Source organism: Acipenser ruthenus, chromosome 23, assembly GCF_902713425.1.
Source record: "Acipenser ruthenus chromosome 23, fAciRut3.2 maternal haplotype, whole genome shotgun sequence".
NCBI lineage: Eukaryota > Metazoa > Chordata > Actinopteri > Acipenseriformes > Acipenseridae > Acipenser > Acipenser ruthenus.
Window position 1 is genome coordinate 24,246,153 of NC_081211.1, and position 18,681 is coordinate 24,264,833.

The following is an 18,681-nucleotide window of genomic DNA, read 5'->3' on the forward strand; positions in this document are numbered from 1 at the left end:
TAATGAAAATTCGACTTGTTGACTAGAAGTATAGTCACGCATGGTCAAAAGGTGGTCAGCCATGGTGAAACACAGTACATGCCAACATCAGTATTATCTTGGGGAAAAGCTTGGGAAACTACCACTTTACAATGTGACGCGTGGCCAAAGAAAACATCACTGGACCCATCTGAACTTGTCAGTGGCTCCCAGCACAACCACCCCTCTTGTAAAAGTTCACAGGAATAGCAGCTGCCTCACAGCTTTGCCAGCACAATCCAATTAACTGGTTAAATGGGGGGGGGGGAAATGTGTTGGGAAATGCTCATGTGGTAAACTGTCCACTGCAGCTAGTGTACAAGTTTTACAAATATTTGCAAATTGCCTTCATTATTTTCTAATGCAATGCAAATAACTAGTGTTTCTCGTTGCATGTGTTAACCCATGTATTGCATCCATTTCCCCTGCTAAAAAGGTAATTGAATCACTTGCCTCTCATTGCAGTGGTTTTCTCATTCAGAAAGCGCACTCATCCGGGTGGTTAGCAAATAATTCAGACGCATGGGGAGAGATTCTCAAAGCATTTACCCCAGCGCACCATAAGTAAAAGCAAAAACAAACAGCTAATGTTCCAGAACTAGCTTTTTAAACCTCCTGAGTTATTTCAAGCTTTAAAAAAAAAAAACCTGGATTAAATACTTTGTGGATATCTTAGACTGCCTGGCACATTGCATTCCTTTCATTTGCATTATTTACTTAATTTAGTTCAGTTTTGACTTCACCACGTTAGCTTCCCAAGGGCCAACAGCTGTTAGAACAAGCGTAACACAATGTGTAATACAGACAGTAACAAAATAAATTGTAGGATCCTTTCAATTGAGCAAGCCAATCTTTTTTATATTATTATTTTTTTTTTTAATCTTGCAAGTTACCAGTACATTTTCTGTACTCTTTATTGTAGAGAAAATGTACTGGTAACTTGCAAGATTTTAAAAAATGTGGTCTCTCAGTCCCATTGTCAGATGCAACCAATTTGACACAGCTAAATACACCACCCCGAATTCTCACCTCCAGTCAGAGAAGTGTAGTTCATGGTGCTGTTCTGTTATATCTCGACTTGTATGTGTCAGCCTGTCAGTGGGCTGAGTCCTATAGGAATCAGCTCACTGCTATGTGCCATTTAGATACCGCCTCTCCCTGGGACATCAGTGACAGCCATGGACACCATTACCATTTCTGCACTGACAAACATATTTATTATTTGTCTGTGTACTGAAAATTACAGAAAGAATATGCATCAGGAAATAATCTTGCATTAGAATTGACCAGGTCTGTATTGCAGATAACATCCTTGCCCTTATGGAATTCTTTGCAAAATCAGGTTTTTAGATGAGAGGCAATCTCAAGTAAGCTTTCATAAGATGACACTACTGTACCTCAAAAGAAAAATGATTGCCGCACCTTTGCTTTGTAAAGATACTTTGCTTCAGTTTCATTCTGGAACTTTCAATTAGGGGTGGGTAATGAGATTGATTGTAGTGGCATAACTAGCATGCAGGAAAGGTTTCCAAAAACATTAAACACATTTGAGATAATGATTTTGCATTAACAAACCTGCGACGTGTAGAGGCAATCATTGTAGATAGCTGGGCGGACTGCCAGCACATTATTCAAGCTTTACCTTAGTGAAGCATCTCCTGGGTCAAAAAGTCCCTGGGTTTCAAATCATTGCTGGTAACATTAGTAAGCTTAAAGCAATTAGTATTTGAGCCATTTAAACTAGAATAATCCATCCTTAAGGATTTTCAGGCAACTTCAAGAGACACGGCAGTAAAGTAAATAATTCAGCATGGCTGCACAGCTGTGTTACTGTAATAAAGGCAACCACTTGCTGAATTAGGATTCCCATCTCATAAAATAAACAAATACCAACCTAAGATTGAAATAGCTCAGCTTTTATAATGCATTCGTTTAGCTTTCCATTAAGTGTTCTGCAGCAATACCTGTGTTGTGGTGAAAATGACAACCAAGTGACTCAAGGCCATCTATCCCAAAAGAGGCTCCTTATGGCTTACATTTCCCACAGTCTTACTGGGCATACATGGGTATCACAGTGCTTGATAAAAATGTCTCTGTGGTTGCAGATACTGCAGATACTAATCATGTTTGTAGAGTGGTGGATGCATGCAGTAAACGCTCTTTACATATAAGCACAGAGGAAGAATGGAATGTGGACATGCTGTAAATTCTAGTGCTCAGAAAATTCCCCCAGAGAGACCTGGCTTTGATTTGACTAAAGTGATCATGTGATAATGGATCTTCTCAAGTACATTATCTGGACTGTGGATCTCGGGACATGAGCTTGTTTTCAAGGCTTACAAACCAGGCTCAGGGTTGTAAAGTTCCCATTTAAAAATGGGTTTAAAAAATGGGTAAAAAAATAAATAAAAAATCAATTAGATTCCCAATTGTCCTTATTCATTGTTAGAAAACTCTGAACTTTAATCTACCAATCAGGAACCCCATTGCAGAGCAGTGCCACATGGGAGTTGAAGGCAGAACTTCCAGATACAACATCTGGCTTTAAAAAAGCAAAACAGAAAGAATGCAAAACTTTGAAAAGGGAAATAAACCTGCAAATTAGAGATTAACATAACAATAGCGTTTTGAATTGCAATAAAACCCCGAGTATCCAGCATTACCTTGGTAGTTAACCTTAGACCTCCCTGATACGGTCAACTACCAGACGGTAATGCCCTGTAATTGGAGGTTGGGTTGATTGTTTAGGCACAGTAAACAACGTACCCACCTCCAAAACTTCATGAGGTCCAAGTGAGAAGGTAGGAGGCAGTCCAGACCATGGGGGATCACTGTGAAGTCCTCAAGAGCAGTGGTACATGTATAAAGATTTAATACTTGAGTAAGAAAGTGCGTGGAGGGCTGGGGTTTACTTAATAAGTCAATTTGATTCAAACACAAACCTTTTGGCTAGAGGTGACCTAGAGATGAACCTAGCCTTTTCCAGTTGGCCAGTCCCAGCGGTTGATGATAGTTTGGGTTATTTATTTTTGTTGAGGTTAAGAATATATTACTGAAAATATGTATGGAAGAATATGTAATTAAAGTGCAATTACTGAAACTGATGCTAAATTCCAAATACGTTGATTTTGTTATTACATAGCATTTACACCATTAAACTGTAATGTCGCATAACTGATACTTGTTTTGTATTCTATCACAAGAAAACCTTTCTCCTGAAAAAATCCTTCTTGATTGAGAGAATACTAAAGTGAAAAGAAGAACAGTCTATAACAGGTAGTAGGAGGCGTTTTTCTCTCCACAGAATTAGGGCAAGTCATTTGCATAACTAGACTATATCCAGGAACTGATGTACTCTATACAGGGTTAGAAAAGCAACTTCACAATCACTCTACCAGCATGTCGTGTTAGATTGGATCAAAGTGAACCACGACTCATGAGAACACACAGTCAAATCCATGAAGGATCAACACACAGGAAAATCATGCCGAAAAATCCAGGAAGAACATTTTAGAGAATAAAATGGAACAGGAAGGTGAATGATAACAATGTGATTGAATTTACATCTGAAATGCTTGGGGTTAGATAGAGACTTGTGAATAAAAGCACAGAATAAAAAGTGCATCACTGTACTATATTAGAGTTTTTATATTATTTCAATAACTGGATGGATTTATGAAATCGTGTCAGTCCTAAATACAGCACAACCACTGTTTTAACTTCAGTAAAATGGGGCTGATTTATGTGGTATTAAAGACTTATACTTCAGAACGGTTTGTTACAAAAAGTTTTGCATACCATGTTGTTCTGGTTAACTAAATGAAAGTTGTGGGTAGATTTTCATTCACGCCAGACAGACTGGCATTCTGTTTGCTGCTTCTCAGCTTCCCAGAAATTATAGGAAACATTAAAAAATCATCTGCATTCAATGCCAATTTGATTTGATTGCTTAAAAGTTCAGACAGCCATAACAAAAGGTATTGCACTGATTTACTAATAGTGTTGCAAGTATGTTCCTTGCTTTGGTCCTGATTGCTGGTACAGAAAGCAGATATTACTGTGTATGATGTATGTTCTTTTTAGTGTGCTGCAACTTTGACACAGACCATTCATTACAATATACTAATAGCATGATAATAGCTGTAATAAAGGATCTCCGGTAGCGCTGTCAGATACAAAGTTATCAAGCAGACTGCTCAGGACTGTCCATTAATTGAGGACACGGTGGCTCAGCTGTTTCGCAATTGGATAAAAAAAATTACAAGCTAATAATAAATACAAGGGATGATATAAACCATCCCTTTAACTGCTTGCTCATCCCCTAACAGGGAGCTCTGGGTCTGTTGTGCTCTATTGAAAGGGAACTTTAGCTTCCAGTGCCATCACTCTTGCTCTGTACTCTACACTCATAACTATTGCTCATTTCTACAAACAAGGAGAATGCTCCACAAACAAAAGAAAAAAAAATAAGAGCTGAAAACCTCAGCAGCAATATAGAAATTTCAATCTATAGAACTTGCAGTTTTCAGAGGAACAGAGAAATGAAGTCATGGAAACTCAACACCCTTTCATAAAAGCTGAAGATCCTAATGCCAAGCTTCAGGTAACACATGCTATAGTTAGTCCCAGAGGTGTCTGCCTCAAATTGGTTTTCATATAAATCTATTTACTTTGCAACTACTGAATGCTAAATATTAATGATCGTTCATCATGACATTTCAACACATGACTCCATCTGCTCAGTAGTACAGTATTTTGCAAAGCCAGAAGAGCCACATATGTCTTTATGAAACTCCGAAATCCAAGAGCCAATATCTTTATAGCTCAATTCTTTTAAACCCTGGGATTGCTCTTCACTGAACTGTCCCTTTGGTACTGTGGTGACCAGAACTGGACGCAAGTACTGTGCAATCTCACCAATGCATTATATCATTACTATATATCCTACGATTGACTGTTTTCATTATAAAAAAAAAAAGAATATATAAGTAAATTATTAAAACTCAGTATTAAAAAAATACAGAGATAAAGAAAAATGATATTTGTTGCATGAGATTATAAAAGCATATAATCATAGACATACAGTAGATGAAATCCCCTTTATTGCAATGCCACAAAATAAGACAGCCTTCCCCTAATCTTTAATTATATTTGTTTGAACTAGGTCTTAAACATGACATCATCATAACTTTCCCATGTACATAAAAGGAACGTCCTGATATCCACCTTTGATGTTTTGGATACAGCAAGGATCAACCAATAACATGTATTGGAATGGTGCCTCTTGGAGATTTGGGAAAGGCTGGCAAGAAACAAGAGACCAGCTGTGGAGGAGTTGGGATAATCAGCCAAATCATTCCCAGAGAAGTAACTTCTCAGTTAAAAAAGACCCCAGCCTTTGCAGGAAAAACTGCCAAGAAAACGACTTGTGAGAGATCACTGCCAACCATTTGGCTGCGGATGGTGTGTGGGAGAGAGAGAGAGAGAGAGAGAGAGAGAGAGAGAGAGAGAGAGAGAGAGAGAGAGAGAGATGTGCAATGTAATGTTGAGGAGTAACCATCCTGCACAGCCACCTGGTGTAAAACAGTGTTCAGCTTTGATCCTCTCGTCATGGTGCCAGTAACCAGACTCAGAGTGTGCTGTCTCCATCGGTATTGACTGACTGACTGACTGAAAGATGGAAATGCAATACTCTGAGAGGGAGAGGAGAGTCAAGAAAAGACATCCGCTGGCAAAGGCTAATGCATTCTTTGCTGACTGCAGTGAGATAACAATTCGGAACCCGGAAAATGCAGTTAATCATCCCATCCTAACTACAAACACTTGAATGGGATTTATTAAATGTATTTTGGAATCTTAAATTAAGGATTTGCAAAAATAATTCGATTTGTAGATAGTTTCATTATTGTATCATCCTTCCCTTAGTGTGTGCCCCTTTAATTTGGATAGGATTGCAATTTAGCACAGTTTGTAATTGAGGATTATTTAATTAGGTTATATTTTTATTTGCATAAACACATACGCTTCAGGTGGAGATCAATTAGCACAGATGATAAAGAGAAAATAGGTTTATCTCCTGGTATTATTATAACTATTCTGTTTGAAGTCACAGATGCTGCAGCATTGGAGCCTATGTAAGCACCCCTCCACCAAGCCCTCTCAATGATCCTCAGCGACCCCCCTCCCACTGAAACCATTCCATTCACCGGAAAGTAACGTTTTCAATTGTGCACTGTAACAGTATTTTGTAGGATGTATTTATTTCAGATAATCAAGACTAGTTCCCACCTCTAAACAGAAAGAGTGCTTCAGAATCATGGTTAACCTGGAGATAAAAATTATTATAAGTGATTCCTTGTGATTTCAGGATTCTGCTTCCTGGCAGTTGAACATAGACCCTTATGACCTTTCAAACGCCAAAAAGCGGTGGGAAGATGTCTAGTCTAATTACACATAAACCAGGAATGGACGACTTTGATCCTGGATCCTGTTTTATTAACAAAGTACTTGTTTTAGGACCTGGGTGGAGGTTTAATTGTTTCAATTAAACAATTGATAACATAGTTGGAAGTAAGGCGTGGTCAGCAAAAGTCAAGGTTGCCCATCTATGATGTAGACACAGAGTCAAAGAAATAATAAACACAAAACTACATAGACTTATCATCATCCCCTACCACATATTAGACTTATCATCATCACCATACCACATATTAGACTTATCATCATCCCCATACCACATATTAGACTTATCATCATACCCATACCACATATTAGACTTATCATCATCCCCATACCACATATTAGACTTATCATCATCACCATACCACATATTAGACTTATCATCATCACCATACCACATATTAGACTTATCATCATCACCACACCACATATTAGACTTATCATCATCCCCATACCACATATTAGACTTATCATCATCCCCATACCACATATTAGACTTATCATCATCACCACACCACATATTAGACTTATCATCATCCCCATACCACATATTAGACTTATCATCATCCCCATACCACATATTAGACTTATCATCATCCCCATACCACATATTAGACTTATCATCATCCCCATACCACATATTAGACTTATCATCATCCCCATACCACATATTAGACTTATCATCATCACCATACCACATATTAGACTTATCATCATCACCACACCACATATTAGACTTATCATCATCCCCATACCACATATTAGACTTATCATCATCACCACACCACATATTAGACTTATCATCATCCCCATACCACATATTAGACTTATCATCATCCCCATACCACATATTAGACTTATCATCATCCCCATACCACATATTAGGCTTATCATCATCACCACACCACATATTAGACGTATCATCATCCCCATACCACATGTGGTGTACTGAGAGTCAAACCAGCAGGGAGCTGACTAGTTGTTTAATGAAATGACACTGCACGTTGGCAGCAGGATTGAACCAGGACATTCTGTATGAACAGGGGGGCTCTTACTGCTTGAGCTAGATGAACTGTTCCCCTATCCCTAATTTGACTCCTTATAAGGCTCATTTCTGTTTAGGCCTGGCCTTTTCCCTTTTGGGTTCAGTCACCCAGCAGCCTTTCATTAAGTGGAAGAGTCTTGAGCTGTGGTGAGGCAGTGTATTGAAATCAGTCAAGGAGCGTTCTCTCTGCCTGTGGCACCAACACTGTGATTGCCATACAGTAGATAGATATCCATACAGTATATTATTCAGTCTGTCAAGAGTTCAGGTGTGTCAGTTCAGTTGCCTCATAGCCATATATAGCCAACATGTCTTTATAGAAGTAAAAGCCAGCGCCATCTAGTGTTCAGCTATTCTGGATCAAGCTACCTATTGTACTGCACAGTTGTGTACTAGATGGTGCTGGCTAACAGGAAGTGTGTACTGTGCAGGACTTTAGATTCACAAGCATGCAGTGTATGTCACTGAAAGTAACGAGTATAAGCAAGCTGGTGTTGGGGTTCAGCCATCCTTAAAATGTTCTGCTGTGCCAAGGCTGAGCCGTGAAAACAAACAAATGCTGTTTTTGGTCCATCTGTCAAACTGGACAAACTAGGCATCATTTTGTAGTGAGTAGGTCTGTGAATAACATCCCAGCCCTGAAAACAACATGAGGTGGTTCAGTGAGTACTTGAAATATGTTCCAGCCTTATAAACCACCATGCTACCCTATTTTGTCTGGTTCAGCAAATGGACCAAAAATACTCCTCATCTGTGGAACTCCTTCGACTCTACAGTACTGATCTAACATTTATCATGACTTATAAAAAGCTGTTATTTTTTGTAGACTCATTTGATAGATATCCATACAGATTCTCTTTTTGAATAAAACTCAGTAATAATAATAATAATAATAATAATAATAATAATAATAATAATAATAATAATAATAATAATCTAGTACTGCCATTCTGAGTTCCAAACATGTAATTGGAGCATAACAGTTTGTACATTTTGATGGCCATCTTTCACATCACTGCGTATTTCTCTGTTTTCAATCGCTGTTTTTTTGGCAGCATTTTAGAGCAATGTGTTCTTTTTAATTATTTATGGAGATGTTTCAACCTAACTTTTTTTGCCAAAACCTTAATAAGAGAACAGGACTGAACATTAAATTCCAGTGATTAAGTGGGACCGCAATTACTGATGCTGTTCAACATTACAGGAAGGGTATTGGAAATCACAGCTACTACATGATAGAAGGAATTATGTATAACCATTACACTGTTTAAAATTATTGTCTGCACCTTTAAATTGTATTTGCTTTAGAATTGTACTGTGGGAGTTCCCATATCAGCGCATTAATCTGTGTAGGGAGATATACGACGTGAGTGAACGAGAAATGTGGGTGAAATGTGTAAGCAAGCAATAGAAGCTTCACATTAACCTTGTCTCTGTACATGTAGCATGTGCTCTCCCATATAAAGCCTTTGGAATCTACCTGCATTGTTCTGGCAATCCACCCAAGCCCCTACAGCAGTAATAACTTACAGTAGCTTAGTGGTAGCAACACTTAAATACAGTAGTCATATCCATATAAGAAAATGTCAGCTGGCAGATTTATAGCAGTGCTATGATATCTATAGTCACTGAGAAGTTTCCTTGTACTGTACATCACCACAAATAGACTACAGGATTGTATGTCGTCTGTACGCTGCACTGTGCCTGAAAAATGATCATTACCCACACACCTCCTCAGAAAAGACATATCAGTTCATCACCCTTGTGGCCAAACTATAAATATGCCGGGTGCTATTTTTAGAACTGAAATTTCATATAATTAGCTGTGGTTTCTGTCACTATAGATGAAAAGCTAAAGAAAAATCTAAAAAACTTTAGATAAACAACTTGCACTACTGGTATATTTATGTGTGCAAGCTGCGGTTTGCATATTCTGTTTTTATATGTTTTCAGTGTTAGTTTCAATGAAAGTTTGTGAGGCTTATAACTTCTGAATGCCTTTGTGATCTGAAATGCATTATGCTGCTTCACATTGGTGGGGGGAAGAAACAGACACAGTTACAGCTTTTATATCAAACTCTTCACCCTAAAAAACCCCAAAACTCACTCTCACTCAGTCTATTAATAGATCTATGAGCATATGAATGTGTAAGAATAGTTCATGTATAGTGTAAGAATGACAAAAGATTGGTAATCGTGATTGTGACGTTGGTGTTATAGACAGTTTATAAACAAGAAGATTCGCACTTTCCAAACTGGAAGAGCGTTTGCATGGTGACTGAGTGTATGGGTTTGTCTCTCTCCTCTGCACATTCAGTGACAGTCACTTTTCTAAACAGTCTTTATAAAGAATACCCCAGCTCCCATTCTGTCATTCTAAAAGCTGTGCGTGGGTTGGGCAGAAAATGCTTTGTTTTTGTCTTACTATAGTTATCCTTTCTTCTTTCAAAGAATGGCAATCATTTTCCATGTCAGCAACACATTACAGTATGTTCAAATGCCGCTAAACTAGTCTGTTGGAAACCGAGCGACAATGTCTTCTTGTGGCTTGTTGCCTAATTAAAGGGTCTTTTTGCGTTTGTTGGAGAAGATTCCTTTGCACCCTAATGGATAACAAATAGGCTCTTGTAATTTGCTATTGGACAGCATGATTTGAAATGTACTGCTTCATTAAGTATTATGAAGAACCACTTTTAGCCCACTCATAGGAAGAAAAACATTTATTCATATGAAATCCTTTTAATTATTTAGTACTATCTAGACGTCAGTGCTGTGTCAGGCAAACACGATAAGTAGTTGGTTTGTTTGTCTGTCAGAAATCTTTAAAGATGCAAACACAGGTATGTAATCCCAGTATACCAAATCTGTGCTGGGGAATCTAAAATGGTAATACTGTTTGAGGTAACTCCTAGATTAACATGAAATTCCCCTTTTTTTTTGTTGTTGTGTTACAGGAAAGCTTTCCCCATTGGAGACAGAGTGACTTTCAGTGGAAAAGGCTGTGTTTGCCAGCAGTGCTCTCATATCCTGGCCAGCAGCAATGAACCTGTGAAGATTCACGGACCAAGCCGTAAGTATTGAGCTTTAAATGTTCAGTAACAGGGAGAGTGACAGAACTGGGAGGTTAGGCCACATATTTTATTTCAGTATTGGAGGAGTAGAGCGAGGGATTTTCTAAGCAATGCAGAAATAAAGACCCATGTACTGTGGTTCAAAATATCCAAATAACCGTGATTGTGATTAAAAAGAAACTTGCATCCATAAATAGTTGGCTCACAGGGCAGTCAGTATAGTAAATTTATAGTAGTCAGGGGTGTTCTAAAACACTTTCAATTCACACTCTTTTCATAAGTTTGTCGGTTTGCAGTTGTATTATACTGAACACATTTCTGAAAGTGTAAACTACAGCTTTGTTGAAGAAACGAACCACAAAATAGAGCAACAAAAAGCCTTGCAGTCTGAAAGCACAGTTTAGGTAGGGGGGATAAACGAGACTCTCTAGAAAGTGGGTGATGATGACGAATGGCTTGCAGCTGTCATTTAATCAATGACCCTTGCAATAAACTGACATGTAGCAAATTCATGTGGATTTAAGGCAGTGGTGGCTAAAAGAATACAATTTAAAAGCTTTCTGTCATACCTTTTAATTAACTGTTCAATTATTTGTAAAAAACATCAATAATCTAGTGATCTGTAGCCATGAACAGGATGCCTATTGTGAATGAGGGGTATTGCAGCCCTCATGCTATTAATAAACTCCTTTTGAATTCAGACAATGTACTACAGTATATACATAAATGAAATGTATCCTTATGTTCTGATGTGTTAGGAATACAGAGATATAGTATAGGCAATATAATGCTGTCAATACAGGAATATTGTATAGAGTGTTGTATGATACAAGTTGATAAGACTTGGTTGACCTTGACCAAAAAAAAATACAAACCACAACAAACAAAGTCTCACTATTAGATTAAAATAAGTTCTTGCAGTGTTTCTGAAATGCTTTTAACGCAGCGTTATTCCAAATGGAATACCTGCTGACATATTCAGTACTTCTCTGATTGCAATAAAATGCAGTTTGGCACAGACAAGACTATCAGGAGGAAATGTGGTTTGCTTGTTCAGTGAAATGGCGATCGTCTCATTGCTGGCAGCAGCTGAGGAGAAATTTGTCAAGAGCCCAGGAGTCTTTGACAGCATCGGTCTCTCACACTCAGCACACTTCATTTCCTGCACTAAAATCTTGAATCTAATCATTTACCCTAATAATTCAATAATTCAAGACTTTCAGCAGAATCCAGTTTGCAATGAGCTTTCTCAGACAAAGATATCACGAAAGGCTCCAGGAATAGCACATTTTAAATGTAGAATTTAAAGCTGATATGAGACCCAAATTGGTGCAGATTTGATACAGTTGAAAGATATGCCAGGAAAATATTAGCGACCCTAAAGAAACTAAGCTTAGCAAGTAGCAACACTAGTCCATGTAGAAGAGAATGAGAATATAACTACCATTTGTTTCCACAATGGCCAGCATACACCAGAATATAGGGTACTGTACATGAATACACTAGGTTCATGCTTACTCAGGAACCCAAATACTGTGCTAAGTTCATAACAACACAATTATTTCTACTGTAAATACAGTAATATTAGACGATTGCAGACACAATGTTTGTACACTGTGGCTGTACTGAGTCCTTTAAGACACGGCTTAATTGTATTACCCTGCTGCTTCCTTTTGATATGCTGATTCCTGCTTTGTGGCGTTGAATATCGAGCTCCGGACATCGTCCCTGCATGGGATCTGTACCTTTGTATATAAACATTGCAATGATTGATTTTAATTGGAAGTAATAACAATGATCTGGAGTCCATGTGCTTCCTGTTCCGTGTGTCTATTCTGGCGCACTGTAACTGGAAAGGAAGGCAGTTTGGTAAATATACAATGTACAGGATGTGTGTGTTGGGAAAATTCAGGGTTAAAAAAGCACCAGCATCATTTCAAGGGAAATCGCAAGCTTTGATTGTTTTTATAATAGAATTGCTTCTGCCTAAAGTGACTAGACTTTAGGTATTATAACCCATTGTAAACATCTTCTTTTAAAAGTAGCTTTGTGTGTGATATAATACATTTCACTATTATGGTTGGGAGTAGTACACACAAACAGCATTTGAGCTGGCTTTTTTTATCAGCGTGCGGGCAAGTTTATATCTAGTTCGTCCTCTTTTTCTGCTTTGTGCATGGCCGTGACTTGAGCTTGTATTATTGAGATGCTTTTCACTGTACCAGGATAATCAGTTCTTTACAAAACAAGATGGCATCGTTTTTTTTCTAAAGGACAAACACCAGTAAAAGAATAACAACTCAAAAAAGCAATGTAACCGTTGAAGGACATCATAAGGGATCACTTTAAGATACAGTGATGATTCAGAAAATGCAGAATGGGACTAGGTGTAAAACAGTACCTCTTTATATGTCTAACAAACATACCCAGGCTTTATTTATCTCAATGGGGACATGCATGACATCTAAAGGAGGGGGTTTGTATGTTGATGGCCCTTTTACCACCTTCACATGAGAAGTCCTTTCAATACCTCTATCTCGTACATAACATATTGAGTCGGCACACAGGGATTACTGCGAGCCTGACTACTTGTTTTTTGTTTCATTGATTGAATGACAGACGCCTTTTCTGGTGCTGTTACACTACATTGGAAAGAGCAAGGGCTGAGCCAGGTCATATTCCAACACTAATTATGTGCCATGCAGTCAATGCCCTGCTATTACTAACTACAGTTAGGTCAATAGTCATCTGCTGTAGCCCAGTAATGTATGTCACAGTTTTACTTTGCCTTGGGGCTAAATGAGAGCATTTATGTTACCTAGCAATGCACTGTATACAGCACACTCCAGTCATAGGATTTTAGACTGACACACAGGGATGCAATGTACTCTTGCACTTGTGCAGCTGAGTATAATACTGGTTTGAATTGCAGTTACTATGTACTGGAGACAGCAGCAATGATGTAGCTACAGTGCAGTTAAACAGCTGTAGTATGAACTCTGCTCTGCTGTTTGCAAGATGCTCATTGTACCACTTTAAAATATCACTGTGCCGTTTAAACAGTATTGTCTGCAGATTCATATGAATACAGTGGCTCAAGGAATATGTTCAATATCAGTTCCAATGGCTGTAATGATAACTGAGATGATGGGAGCACATGCACTCAATCACAGCCGTTAAAGTGGAATTCATATGGAATGTGTTTTCCACATTTAGAGTTGTTGATAAGGAAAGGGTAACACAGAGTTAGAGGAGTGTGTTATAGAGCGGTTATGTTTCCTTCACTGCAGTGTGATTCTCCCCCAGTTCTGCACTGGCAGCCCATGCTTGCATGTCTCTGGGGGAAGCTCACTCTGTATTGAGCGAAACTTCAGCACAATGAAAACAAATAGCTCTGTAACCCTCCCAAAGAAAATTCACTGCAGTTAATATCATCTCAAACGCTAACCTTTAATCATGTATTCATGATGCTCTGTTGAATTGATTTGCACGGGTCTGTCTCTCTTTTTTGGTTTTTATAGATTGTGCTGGGTGTAAAGAGGAGATCAAACAAGGACAGTCCCTATTAGCGTTGGAGAAACAGTGGCATGTGAGCTGTTTCAAGTGCCAGACATGTGGAATTGTGTTGACAGGAGAGTACATCAGCAAGTATGTATACTGGCTTTCAGGAACATGTTTGTAGACAAACGAGCAGAACTTCCAGGCATGCTGAGCCCTCTACTTAGCTGCGAACAGGGGGCATTTGTAAATGAAAAATATAATATTTAATAGGAATGCCCTGTAATGGTATCCCTGTACTTGGAACCTAGTCATTAAATGAATGAAGCATTACCAAATCTATCCACGTACTGCTATACTAATGATTTATAAATACAGCTGTTTGCATAGCCTTAGATTTTATGACTATAGCTTTAAAAATATGTCTTATTTAAAAAATAAAAAAAAGATTATTTTGAGTCACAGAAAAGATTCATTTTGATGTGTGTCTTTCAGTCCTAGAGAAGAAAAAAAATCAATAATATTCTCTGTAGTTCAGCATGCTGCAGAAAAATCTAAAGATTTGATCTCAGCGGCCGGAGGCTCTCACAAAATAATTACCAGCTAGTAGCACTGTGTTTGCACAGAGCCAGTCAGAGCACTTGCCTTAGGTTTGAGGAAGGAATGAGACAGCAGCTAAAGTAAATGCCATTTTGAAGGATGCAACACAGGAATCATAATAAACAGTTCATGTTTTATAATTACGTTTTCATTCGTCTTCTAATACGAGGTGGGTTATAATTATGCATCTGTTCACTATAGCACAGTACAGTGCTGTTCCGCATTAACACAACTAAAAATAAACAAAAAGGACTAGCATAAAAAATCACGTTGATGTATTGTAGCTTTTTGTTATATCCACCCATATTCACTGTATTTTTCAAGATAAGCCAATATAAACTACACGTCATCAAATACTGTTCCTAAACAGCTTCCGGGTAATAATCAGAAAGTAATGCAGCACTAATAACACTGATCGTTTTAATGAATTCAATATTCAATAGAAACAGCATCTTATTTGAATCCTGTAGAGACACTGAAGAGTTAAGTTTCGTTTACCAAACAGAGCTGTGTTTTGTTCTCCCCAGGGATGGCGTTCCATACTGTGAGTCCGATTACCATTCCCAGTTCGGAATTAAATGTGAGACCTGCGATAGATATATAAGTGGAAGAGTATTAGAGGTAAGTAACCTTGCAACACTTCACAGTGGTTTTCTTGGTTTGGTTTCTGTTCTGGAGTGTTCTTTCCTCCTGTTCTGTCGTACTGCCCATGTAATGCTATCGCTGTTCTACAGTGACACAGACTGGAAGACTGTGGAGTTAATTAATATTAGTTAATATGGCTATGACACTTCATTCCAATACCAAATCGTTCTTATTACTTCTTATATCCTTCATTTCCTTCTGGAGGTCAGTCCTGTGTGTTTACTGTATGTTTTATCTAAATTAACAAGAATTCACTGTTCTTCATAAACGTTAGTGTGAGAAGGCAATGTGTTGATTTGGGTTAAGACTCTGTGTTTGGTTTTGCTTGACCTTTTGCAGTGGTACATGTTCTGCTCTCCTCCACGAAGATGTAGATTATCTTAGATTCTGGCAAAACTGCTCTTTCTGAAGGGATCCAATCAGTGTCTCCCCTACAGCGCTGAGTTTTAGATTTTCCAAAAATCAAACCTGGGACTCTTAAACCTCATTCAGTTGTCATGGAAACACAACTGGGCCCTTGCTTTCTTTTCACAGATGAAGATATATACGTTCAATATGCTTTGTCATGTTGATGTTGTGTAGAACACATTGTAGGGTTCAGTTATGTTCTTTTGTTAAACTCTTCAAGTACAATCAGGCAATAATGCCAAATAGATTTCCTTTCTAATTATTCAGAATAATGATATGTTTTAAAGGGCTCTCAGGGATTATATTTTTTAGGAATTCATTAACACTGTATACATGGTTATTATACTGTATAATATGATATAATAACACTGCAACATCTCCACCTGTCCATTTAATACATGTGTAAATGCCTGTCCTGCAAGAAGAAAGAATTCCTTCCTTCCTTTTGAACGACCTTGTATACACAGGACAGATGTGTTTCTGCACTAATACCCAGAGGGGCCGGGGATCTTTTTAAATTGCAATAATTTATTCAACATAGAAAAGAAGGAATGACCTTTTGGCTGTGCCTGATATTTGATTGTCACTTAATTGAGGCACCACACCCTTAATTTACATCCTCTGAGCTCTTTGCATGTCCAGCTCCAAAGCTGGAGAGATGTCTGGGGCAGGATGGTTTCTGGCAAGAATGGGTGAATTTCCTCAGTTTCTACGGTGAATGGTTTGTACCTTTTATTAGATGGCCAGCAAAGGCTCAGGATTATTTCTAATTTTTCTTTAAGAAAAATCTAGTAATCCTGTCAATCCTAATGTAATTTTGCAGTTTGCTCAGAGCAGTTCCCTGACCTTGCTATAATTCCCTTTGTATTTTCTGTATGTATTAGAGTGAGGGACTGTCATGACGTTATAAAGGTTAAAAGATAAAATGCTCTTGAATGAAGTGCTGGCTCACTTTTTTTTTCCTGATTATGGGCATCTGTTGGATACTACAGAGAGGAGTATCTGTCAGACCGCCTCATTATAGGCACTCAAACTCAAAAACTCAGCTGCTGGTGAGGAAAGCAACTGCCTTGATTGGGAACAAGGGACTAGGAAATCACTCTGTCTTTCTCTTTATCAGTCTGTTGTACTGAATCAAGTTCTGCGAAATCTGCCGGGTGAACCTCCCTCCAGAGAGACTGTAGCAGTTCTCATCTGCTGCCTTTGGTTTCGTTAAACAAAAAGTTCTCAAGTGCTTTTAGTGCTTCTGAGGAGGAAGGGAAACAATTCAGTACAGTTGAAACTTGTATTTGTATTGAAAAAAAAAAAAGTATTGTGATATAGCACAGTGTCCCTGCCTAGAAAACCTATGAATGTGCCCCCGGTGGTACATTTTCTCAGGGAAACCCTTATTGGTGTTTCACAGTTGACCATTGGGACTTTCAAACATATTCAAGCAGAAGACAATTACAAATTCCATCAAATTATTTTGAAAAGAACACTCCAGTTTAGTAATTTAGTCAACAATAAGCCCCTCCCATTTTGGGTCCCTGCGGAGCCATGTGTGATGTGTGGTCTCATTAGCCAAGGGAAATGCTACATTAATAACTCTATTACATTTTTTCATTACTTTTGCTTACTGTCAGGTTTTCTAATTCCGGGAGGTTTATTGTGCTTTCATTAACTCTAAATGTAGCATCACCAATAATTCTTATTGCAGATTATTCTTGGAATGATGGAATGACATCATTGTGCTAGTCAATAACATTTGTTTTAGAGTATGTGAAGAGTTTTGCAGATGTGAAGACTGGTTTGATTTAAAGCAGAGATGGAGCTGCTGTTGCTAGCTTGCTGGCACAGATGGGTGCGCTAATCTTAATGTCCCATAATGTGCCATTCTTGTGCAATAATGAAGCCATCCAAACAGAAGTGAACGGCATTCATTTCCAGTGCCCTGCTTGTAAATATATAGCTTCCCTGACCATGTATTGGGATAACAGATGACAAGCAATTTCTTCCATGCCGCAGTAATGATTATTTATAAACATCAAGCTGACACTGAAATGACAGCCCATACTTGCTCAGAACACTCCCTGGAGTTTTCAGATGGATGGCTGGGCACATCAGCGCATCCAAACCTGGTGCTAGCCTGTTTGACTTCATGAAAAATGCAAGAGACAGCCAAAAGATATATATATATATATGTATATATATATATATATATATATATATATATATATATATATATATATATATATATATATATAAGAAAGATATCCAGATATAGAGACACTACACTATTTAATTCCTATACCTCTGGAATCACCCTGGTTAAAATCAGACAGGGCAAACAAAAAGGAAAGATAACCCAGACCTGCCTTTATCTGTTTTAATCCAAAAAGTATTCAATTCTTTAAATGGAAACAGGACTAAATATTTTTTTAGCACAAATTCTAGACAAATAATACTCATTGTAAAACACCTTTGGTGGACCCCACAACTGAGTTATAAAGACCCAGGGGCGGCAAATCATTTGAAAGAAGCACTATTCCAGTGAGGGCAAAAGTCTTTGTCTTTGAAGTCTCCTTCCATCTCTCATCCACATTTATTTTCCCAGCAAATCAATGTTGTTACGAGTTCTCTCCAGGGTGAATATTGAAAACTGGAAATGCACAATCAGATGGGAATACAGTTACAGTAAATGTGTTTCAAATAGCCATCACTGCGATGTGGCTTATACAATAGCCATTCAAATACAGCATCCAAAACTACTCGCCATCTATACTGATTCAAATTGCAACAGCTGAGAAATTCAATAATATGAATATGAGAGCCGTTTAAAAGCAGAAAGTGTGGCATTGTTGAGCACAGCAGTACATCATGTGTGCTTGTCAGCAGCATAAATGCCATTAAGAATCAGAAGACATGAAAAAAGTCAACTTTTAGGAAGTCTGTGAA

General features: G+C 38.0%; 1 protein-coding gene across 11 annotated transcripts in view; it reads left to right on the forward strand.

Annotated features, from left to right (window-relative positions):
• Positions 1-18,681, forward strand: part of LOC117413095 (actin-binding LIM protein 3-like) — a 79,946-nt gene that overhangs the window by 37,967 nt on the left and 23,298 nt on the right. For all 11 annotated transcript variants that reach the window (XM_058996903.1, XM_058996906.1, XM_058996895.1 and 8 more), the window contains exons 4-6: positions 10,477-10,592; positions 14,115-14,241; positions 15,219-15,312. In XM_058996903.1, coding sequence (XP_058852886.1) covers positions 10,477-10,592; positions 14,115-14,241; positions 15,219-15,312 — 337 coding nt within the window. The remainder of the gene's footprint in view (positions 1-10,476; positions 10,593-14,114; positions 14,242-15,218; positions 15,313-18,681) is intronic.